The sequence below is a fragment of the Polyodon spathula genome, chromosome 4 (assembly GCF_017654505.1).
Source record: "Polyodon spathula isolate WHYD16114869_AA chromosome 4, ASM1765450v1, whole genome shotgun sequence".
NCBI lineage: Eukaryota > Metazoa > Chordata > Actinopteri > Acipenseriformes > Polyodontidae > Polyodon > Polyodon spathula.
The window spans coordinates 89,879,175-89,889,585 of record NC_054537.1 but is presented as its reverse complement, the minus strand read 5'-3'; the positions used below and the strand labels follow the sequence as shown (position 1 = coordinate 89,889,585).

The 10,411-nt window shown below is 37.0% G+C and overlaps 1 protein-coding gene across 1 annotated transcript; it reads left to right on the top strand.

Annotated features, from left to right (window-relative positions):
- The first annotated feature begins 961 nt into the window (after nucleotides 1-961).
- Nucleotides 962-8,772, top strand: LOC121314006. Its single transcript, XM_041246770.1, has 3 exons — nucleotides 962-1,111; nucleotides 3,834-4,153; nucleotides 7,070-8,772. The coding sequence occupies exons 1-3, from the start codon at nucleotides 962-964 to the stop codon at nucleotides 7,203-7,205; spliced, it is 606 nt and encodes a 201-aa protein (XP_041102704.1). The 3' UTR covers nucleotides 7,206-8,772.
- Nucleotides 8,773-10,411: the final 1,639 nt, after the last annotated feature.

Here is a 10,411-nt window from a genome sequence, read left to right as displayed (position 1 = left end):
CCAAAAAACAACTGGTTTAAAGGAAAGCTCAATTGATATACTGTATTTAAAATGCTTCCAACGCAATTTGTCTGTGTCACTTCAAATCCTGCAACACTGCAATGTAAGCAGTCTTTTCCGTGAGCATTTAAATCTCTTAGCAAAACAAATATATTTACTGACTTAGCAGTTCACAGTTCTTATTTTAAATCCAAAAGTGTCATCAAGATATTTCTCTGTTAGCCATACCTAGCCACAGACAAAGGGCTTCTGTACTTAATAACATCACTGTAAAACACAATTCTAGATATTCCATGATAAAATGCATATCACTGATATGAACAGGAACATGTGCTGCAAATTGGTGACCTGTCCTGTCTATTATCTAATCTGATCTGAATCTAGTTATGACATAGTCACATTTATGTTCCATATTCAAAATCTGTTCTGGCATTTTACTGTGACCAGCAAGATTGCTTGTTTATATATGCGTTATATAAGCGTTATATAACTGTTTTTCCTCCTTTTGCTATTTGTTGCAATGAAAACTAAACAAAATGAAGCATATTAAAGTTCCTATAAAATTAATACGATAAATAAATATGGTATATAAAATGAAACTGCATGATCTTAAAAAATATCCAAATGAAAAGACATTACAGTTACATTCCTTATTGAAGGCCAAATAGCCCCATGCATGAAAAGACCCAGTTAACTGACATAACCTTTTGCTTGGGTTCAATACCTGTTTGCATTAACTTCAGTAGATTGCACCTGCTGCAGAGGACAACCGTGTCTATCCCAGGACAATAAGGGGCCAGGCTGTCCTGGTGGAGGACCACCAACTTGCCCCTTGTCTGCAGCCTAACACGTTATGGCATGTCGGAGAGCCATTCCAATGACTGGTCAACTTGGGGCAGAGCCCTTTCTTTCTCCAGGGGGCAGTACACATCATAAGTCCAATTCTGCCGCTGGCCAGCTGATGACATCCAATCCAGCCAGCTCTGAAGTGTTGACAATCGGCAGCCTACTGAACACTAAGTCCACCGCGGTGCGGAGCGCCCTCCCGAACATGAACACCATCGACATGCAGCCTGGACGACAGTCCCATAGCCTTCAGGACCAGAGACAGGTGCTGTTCCCAATTGCTGTGCTATTGGGAGGTCCAAGCTGGGTGGCAAGTGTCCTGTTGAACCACTCCACCAGGCCATCACTTTGTGGGTGGAGCAGTATTGTCTGGGTCTTGCAGATGCCCATCTCCTGGTCACTGTATAGCGCCTCCAGGACTCTAAACCGGCTGAACATGCCATCCAGCATCACCAATGCGCAGGATAGCGTACGCCACGGGCCACCTGGTGAAATACTCCATGGTCACGAGGACATACCGGTTATCCTGCTCGGTCGGGGGGGGGGGGGGGGGGTCTGAGGATATCCATTGGCACTCGCTTTTGTGGTGCCCCCAACTGGTATTGCTGGAGCAGGGCATGGGAACGCTTCAGGAGACCTTTTTGGGCAGTGCATTGGTTGTAGAGGTGAATGTAGTCCTCCACCCCAGTAGAACCACATCCAGAGCCTGTCCAGGAGTGGTTCTACTGGGGGCGGTTCTGAGGGTCGATACCGCTCAGTGTCCAAACCCTGCTCCAGCGGGGAATTCCTGCCTAATGCTCCTCCTATTATAAAACACAGATCAAATAAGTTTGTATTGTTTGTAATACGGTAATTTCGTACCTGTTCAATTCTAACCCGATTAGCACCATGAGATTCGGGCCCACTGAAACACTAGGCGGCTGCAGAGGCAAGAGGGAAAACAAAGATTCCCTTAAACAGCAATGTTTATGATTATGCTATGGAAATTTTAATTTCCAGTGAAGACATTATTGAAGATGATGCAGAAAATAACTATTCAATGGTTACTCAGACAAAAAGCCCAGCAGCTCAGAAACACAAAGCAGAGGCAAGTCAAGCAGATTCTTCAGACGTCCCAAATTCAGCCATACTCGAAGCAATAAACAACCTAACTAAATGATTCGACAAACAAGAATCTAAATTAGAGGACTGAAACATTCAAATGAGACAGAACAGTGCAATGATTTCCAATGTAGCTAAGTTGAATTCAGTGCTGCCGAAGTCAAAGATTGCAAGGTGCAAAGTAACTAATCTGGAAAAATAAGTCTCACTCCTTCTTAAAGAAAACATCGAACTCAAAGACAGATGTCTGGAAAAAGAAAGATACAAGCGCAGATGGGATCTTCACATTAACGGTCTAAAGGAGAAGGAAACCGAGAATACCAGAGATATAGGTGATCTACCTTCTGAGTAAAATCTCACTGCATATATCCTCCAAACTTGATGATATTGTCGACTCCGTACATCGTCTAAACAGAAGAGATGATACGAGCAGAAATCACTGCCAGATAATTGTACAGTTTACCATGCACTTTTTTCAAGATGAATTCTGGAATGTAACAAAGGATTAATTGGTTTGCAGGGAATTAGGTGTTCCTTTTTCTGAAGATCTCACAAAAGCTGACAGAGAAACCTGCACCAGTCTTTGGCCTCACATAGAGCAAGCAAGAAAGGCAGGTGAGAGAGCTTTCTTCTGTGGTCTGTTTGCCTACATCAATGGTAGTCACATCACTGCTACAATGATCTCTAACTGACTTTAAACAGCAGATAAGTGAACTTGATCTTAAGTACGTTTATGCTCTAAAAGATAGAAAGGGAATATAGCAATGGGTCATTTTTGAGACGCGTATGTCTTTTACTGTGTATTCTTGTGTGATTACTGTTACTTGAAGATTTTTCTCTTTTAATATTGTTCTGTTTAACTTTTGTTTAAATGTTCTCTTTAAAAGAACATTTATTTCACTAAATATAAGGGGTCTTAAGGACAATATTAAGTGAAAAGCTATGTTTTTGCTTTGTAAAGAAAAAAGGCAAATTGTATTTTTTTGCAGGAGTCTCACTCATGCAATACTGATGTAAGTTTTTGGTCAAATCAATGGGGTGATAAAATATTATTTAGTCATGGTTCTCTATCTGCCGGGGCTTCTATTTTATTTAATAATTGCACTGGTAAGCATCTGTTTTGAATATTGAGGGGATTTTCTTTATTTTAATTAACATTTATGGCTATAATAACATAAATCAAAACAAGACTTTGCTATTGCTTTCTTAAAGGATTTATCGTTATACATTCAGGCCTTTAAAATGTGCAAATCTAATTGCAGACAAACTCTTTATAATACTTGTATTTCTATAACATTGTCTAAAATATAAATTTACTGACTCCTCACTGTATATAATTTGGTATACTATACTGATGTTACTGTTCGATAACTCAAGGCGACAAGCCGGCAACAGATGTCGTCCGTGTGACCAGGCCATAAAACAGATTCAACAACCTGATAACTCAAATCACACAAGCCCCAAGTGCCAGAGCAGCACAGTTATACGCATACTGTTTAGCCACTCTGGGGTAACCCCTAAACAGCAAAATTATTAGCAATGCACAAACACAGAAACAAACAAAAACTCTGAGGTTTATAAACAAATCCACTGTTTATTATGTTGGTCAGGATAAATGCGCCACGCTGGATTTTACCACAACGTTCACCACAGCCCTGGTTACAATGCACATGAGTACCTTTGCAGACACGTGTTTGCTTATCATTTAAATCAACAGAGATAAATATTCCAGTTCCAAATACGTATATACATCTGCAGCACACTATCAGAAATCCTTGTACAAAACAAGACAATTATATGATTTCAGAGTCTGTATGCCAGTTATACACAACAACAGCATACCACCAGGAGGAAATAATATATATTACACAATACAACTGACGTAGCAGCACGACAACACTGCTGTCCATGTGCCATGCTTTACGACAGTTAGAAGCAGGGCTAACTTGGAACAAGATGAGCAGAAGAGACTGGATACACCCTCCGTTCCTGTACAAACAACTGCAAGTGCTTCGGAATCGGTGGCAACGGGCACTTTGCCAGTAATTCCGCCCTTTGGTGAAGCTTGTAATTTGGTCCGGGCATCACACTCTTGCCTGGTGGTAGACACTCACAGAAGGCAATTTGCAATGTCTCCAGTGTACCTGAAAAAGAAGACAGGAGTCCAGGAACAACTCGGCACGGAGCTGCTGAAATATTCAGAAATGTACGTGGTAACAAATTAACTTGGGGGTTTGGGAGATGTTTCGAAATTGTTGGATCAGCGAACCCAAGAACAGTGAATCTGAGTATGTGTTTACAGGATTATTAAAATGTACCAGTTTTATTTTCACTTTTCCAGCACTTAATTTGCGTCATTTATTTTAACCTGTATAACAATTACGAAAAAGGAGCCGGTGATACTAATAATAGCAAAGGTGGTATTTTCTTGATCGGTGCAATTGTGTTACCGCTCTGTTTATTACTGTAAGAACTGTATTTGAGTACGTCTGTTTTATACCCGCTTGTATTGTTTTCATGTTCCTTGAGTTAAGCGATTTAAAGACTTTGTGTAGCCATACCTATACTACACAACAACGCTAAAACATTGTCATTTTTTTTTTTTAAATCAATCTGATAACATTTTAGCACTGGGACAATATGGTGACGTTTATGATGGTCAAGGCTACATTCATATGAATATAGAAGCTGACTTTATCTTCCGACCTGATAAAGGAAAGCTTGTGGTATGCATAATGATCAGTTTTTATTGAAGGTTACAGGTGGTTGAACACTTATGAAAACAACACAACTCATTGTTTATATGCCATTGTTCTTTCTAGCAATGAGATTCCGTTTAATTTCCTAAAAGTTTAAACGTTTGTAATAAACATCTTTAAACTTTAAAGGTTTTTGTATTCAATCAAAAAAGCCATCATAAGCCTTCCATTAGATTGCTGCCTTTTTTGTGATGCCTTACAACACTAATGTGGATGAGCCTTCATGTACATGCAAAAGAGACGAATAAATAACTACACTACACACTCTGCTACTGTATACACACTGCAGGTGATGTCCGTGTTTGACATGCATTTCTTAGACAGTGGTTTAATGTTCTAAATGTTTCGAAAATCACAAATGTTTAAAACTTGCAAAACCTTTAAACTCGAAATTGAACATCCCTAGTGTTTCGTCTCTTAAAGCACGTGTTGATGTTCGCTTTAGTATTGTTGGTTTGTATTTTGGGTTTCATGGGAATAGGTGCATTTATCATGTCTGTTTGCTATAAATCTTCTGCGCATGGAAAGGTAAAACATTCTAAATGATAATTTTGTTAATTGAATTCTGGATATTTTTCCTATAGTGTAATAATGCTTAATGTGTATATCTTTTATTTACTATTTAATGCATTTTGCATCCTTTCTTTGTCCAGGGAATTGTTAACAAACTAGCCTCCTCTCACGCAGGATGTCTGGTGTATGGCTACTTCAGTGTTTCTCTTCTAAAGCCATATAAGATGTCCTTGAAGCCTGCCAAGTCTCTGGACAGATGGTTGGAGACAGCCTTGAGTTTGAGGTGTACAAGTTATACGCTGATGTAGCTGGTGTTCTTACTATTAGAGGGAAAACTAGATGACAACAGGTACATTTAAAGTGACCATTTAAAAACACTTTAAGAATTCCTCAGCTAAACTCTGTTTTGGGCATTGCAACAAAACCTCACGCATGCAATTAATTTACAATAAATTATATTGAAACAGGCACCACAAGGAGGAAAGAATCAGTAATGCAATGACTATTGTAACAAAATTAGCTTATGTGTGTCTGCACTATCCATCTAAATAATATTAAATAATGTAAGACTGGTCATAGTTCAACATAAAAGTAATTGTAGGCAACAAATTAGACTTGCTTACTATTGTGGTGGGAATCCAGTTTTTAATAATGTCATTACTAGTGACAAGTTTTAAATAGTGGTGTAGAAACATTATTTATAGTCAAACACATTTCCTAAAACGTCACTGGAGCTGAGCAAAAATTAATTGATAAAAATAAGCATTCAAATGCAAAATAAATGCTAATTTAATAAATGTATTGACTACAATAACTTTCATTGGTAAACTTTTTTTTTGTTATTTTAGTGTAAATTACTGTACCTACACAGCACATAGGACTGTAAAGTTATAAACACACAAAATATAGTAATCTGTTCTTTATCAGGATATTTCTGCACAATACACCTTTATACAGGAACGTGGTTATTTAGTCTAAACACAAGTTCTGAAATGATATCCAACTTGCATGAATAGTGCTAAAATGCCTTAAATAAAAAGTTGCAACTGCATTTTAAGAAATGTGTAATAGTGCAATATCATTTTATGACAGTAGGTGGCACCATAGATAAGCAAGTGTTGGTGTTTTCTAAAATAAAAAATAGATTTTTAAAATTAGTTTTCCTACTACACTACATTTATAAAACTATACACAAATAATCCTCAGGGATGGGGGAAAAAAAAAAAAAAAAAAAAAAACAACCTTTTTGCAGTAGGTTTAGCTTAATCAGGTTAATCAGACCCCACCACTTATACATCAATGGTATGAGCCCTCATTCATCTTTAGGAGTTGGAACAGGCTTTGGGTTGGCAGTACACATTGAAGCCTTTCTCATCTAGTTCACTAGTATGTAAAACAAATGCTTTGTTTACTTGTGAACATGAAACTACAATTACTTATTTGTGTTTTTGGTGAGTCTCTTTGAGCGCTTGTGTGTTTAATCTGCTACACTTCCAAAAAATATATATATTTTTTTTAGATATAGAATAGTTTCTGCAGTACATGACCGAAGCCCTGGCATTATGGGGGAAGCAGACCATATATATTCCAGAACCTGGCTTTGTATCTCCTCCTGTAGTCAGTATAACAGCTTGAAGACAATTGTTATTAAAGACTGGAATGTCTACAGTCAATGCTGATTGACTGGATGCCACTGGACTGAAGCATGCTTGGTTATTGCTTTCGTTAACAGGTGAATAATAATAATAATAATAATAATAATAATAATAATAATAATAATAATAATAATAATAAAAGCTATAGCACATTCTAAGGAGCAGCCTAGTATATTTTCTTTTTTTCTTACTTAGTGTCCCAGGAAAACGTGTACCACAGCAAGAAGAATGCACTGTGGATGGGGAACCTGATACCACTGAGGAAACGCCATGCAAAAAGAAAAAAGACAAGAGAAGCTATAAAGAGGACTCGGACGTCGGTGTGTGCTGATGACATTTTTGCAGACAGCGTGGTGAACAAGGAGGTGGCAGCAGTGTGAATGGCAGCATCTCGGATATGCCTAAAAAGAAGAATAAAAGAAGCAGCTGAACGAAGAACCAGAGGCAGCCTTGCAGACTGAAATTTGTGCTAGTGACAGTAGTGGTTGCTTGAGTGACAATAAAAGTGCTAAGAATAAAAGGAAAATACCTGACGGAGAAGGGGACTTAATTGAACCTGCTCTAGCACCTAGATCCAAAAAGAAGACGAGAGAAGGGTTTTACTGTTAAAAAGACGAGAGAAGGGTTTTACTGTTGAGAAGACGATGGTGCCTCTTTTCAAATTGTGTTTCTATTTTGTATGTATTATAGGAGAGCCACTCAGTTCTGCATTGCATGAAGTCAAAGATAATGTTTATTCTGTTCAGATTTGTTTGTAAACTTTTACCTAATTAGTGCCTAATCTAAAAAATGAATTACATTTATAGGATACATGAGATTCAAAGCAGAACCGTTTTCAGGTAATCATGTCCTAATTACTTTTTACTAGAAATGAGAGGGAACAAATAAAACAGTTTTTGGAATGTAATTGTGTTACCTGCAGTTACTAAAATATTGAGCAACAGCTGTATACGTCCGTAGAGTATGTTAACAGTTCTGCTGAAAATGAAAATGTTAATTCATGTCAGTAATAAATATTGCCTCCAATATTTGGGGTGTATAAATTTGCCTCGGGATAATGTATCCTGTAATGTCACTGAATCATCTAATTGTGCCGCCGCAGATCTGTCTGCTGTATGTTTTAAGCCAGTTGTTCAGTTGCACATTGAAGGGCCACCCTTTCTAATGAAAGACGCAGGAGAGTGTGGTATATATTCAGTGCTGATTCATGAGAGTGATATGCATGAAAAATGAGATGTCTGAATTCTAAGGTCAGTTAAGGTGATGATTAAAGAATGTAATCAAGCAAAATGTGAACAGAGGTTATTGTAAACAGATGTGTACAAACAGTCCAATTTAATCCCTGAATAAAAGTGGCATAAGTGTGTTGTTTGCTTTACAAGTTTTAGTGACTTTTTTTTCCAGTCATTTTGAGTTTTGGGATGTTATCTTAAAAAGAAAAATAGTGTTGTGTGCTGATCAAAGAGATCTATGCTATTAAAAACAATAGCTATAACCACTTCTATAAATAACTTGTATCTTTACAGCTCAATTGCTAATTCTGCCCTGTTGCAATAGTTCTGTAACATTTTAATATTCATCTAGTTAAGTAAGTGCATATATAAACTAAAAATGCATAATGTTATTTATTGCTAAAATAATGCTTTTCTATTGCGCTGTACCAGGTAATGACACTGCATTTCAAATATAAGAAATAAGAAATCTGCACATTAGAACAGAAAAATAAGTATCATCAAAAACGAATGCACAAATATGGCTCTTCAATATGCAGTATTATCATTATTTCTTTTTTTTTTTCCTTTTTTGATAAGTGGATCATTTCAGGAAACGTTAGTCCACTTTAATAAAGTGTTGTCTAGACATGAAAAGCGTGATTGATGATTGATATTGACTTATGATTGATTGCATCCTCCCCTATTAACAATCTCTTCAGACAGCCATTCTCTTGGCAGATGATGTTCCTTGTGCTGTCATCCAAGCAGGGAAGATTTGAACACAGCCATGTGACTTCCCAGACAGTTCTGTGGTCGACATGGTCATGCCAATTCCTACTATTGGAGCACCCAGATGAGGAACGAAAAAAAAAAGATTTAACCAAGGCCTTGCTCTATCCTGTTTCTTGCTGAAACTTTTTTTTCAGATATAGAAACTATATTTAAGTATATCATAATTCTGATATTCAAATGTTTATAATACAACCCATTCAACATTACATATATTGCATACTGTAATTTACTGTTCTGTGAATACCACAGATAAAGAGCCCATATGGTATGGGACTGGAAGGTTTACAAACAGTATGATGGTTTGTTAGGGGGCTTTTCGGTTTAACAGGCATTATTAAATCAAAGTTAGGATAATCAGGATTTTTTATCGGTAGTCATTTATCTAGTTTTTTTTTTTTTTTTTTAAATGTATTTATATAAAAATACCAGATAATATGAATAAAAGGCATACACACCCATGTATAATAGGTAGTTTGCGTTGTTTTACTGCAACCTTTAATGTTATGTGAATGAAGTCATGAAAAGCATGATTGGCTATCGTCTGTTTGTAATAGCAGTTGTCTCTGAATTCTCGCAATTAGCTCGTATTGACTTTTCAACAGGTTTTGCACTCCCAGCTCTTAAAGGTCAAGGGTATGAAGTTACAGTTTTTACATATACAGGAAACATACTGCGCTGTTCCAAACCCCAGAAATGTGCTGTGACGGAACCGAAATTCCCCAGGAAAACCAACGATTTGGCTGAAATTTCATTTTTAGGTTTACCAGTTCGAATGCTGCCCACCCTCAAATTAAACAAATACATGTTTCATATTTAACCCTATCAAAATTAATTTCCCGTTTCACTTTTGTTGTAATCCCTTGACTGAAAATAACAGAGCCAAGCTTCAGGTACTCTAGAATACTGCAGTAAAGCTAAGCATCTAACTTTAATTCCTAATACATTTGGTCAGTATTATAGAAGAGTACATACAGTCAGCACTTCAGATAAGGTTTTGAGTAATTGAGTAATTTACACTCCAATTTAGACACCATATAAGTAAAATGTATTACCCTGAAGCCATGAATATTTTAAATAAATACTAGACATACTTTCATGCTAACTTATGAGGTATACATTAACTACAACCTTACATTTTAACTGTAATGTTACTTTGAACTAATGTACAAAAACTTGGTCTTGCAATAAAAACAAAAACAACAATTATTCTTATTTTCTTTATTGACCACAGACAATATGGCTGTGAAGCAAATAAACACAGAAACAGAAGAATGTTTTTAATTCCAACGCTACAGACGGAATATATTTAACAAAAGGCCTGCATGCACATGCTTTTGTAATGCCGGGGCAGTTGAAACTCCAGGTCCCTTATTGGGATATGACTTAAAAATAGACTGGGGAACGGGGTAGGAAATTATTCACATGTGGTTGTGATTTTAAGCTACACTGTTGCGTGTTGAGTGTTGTGTCTGTCTGTGTGAGAGCGTGTATGCTTGAAACTGTCACGTCCACACCCCTCTCTCCCTATGTG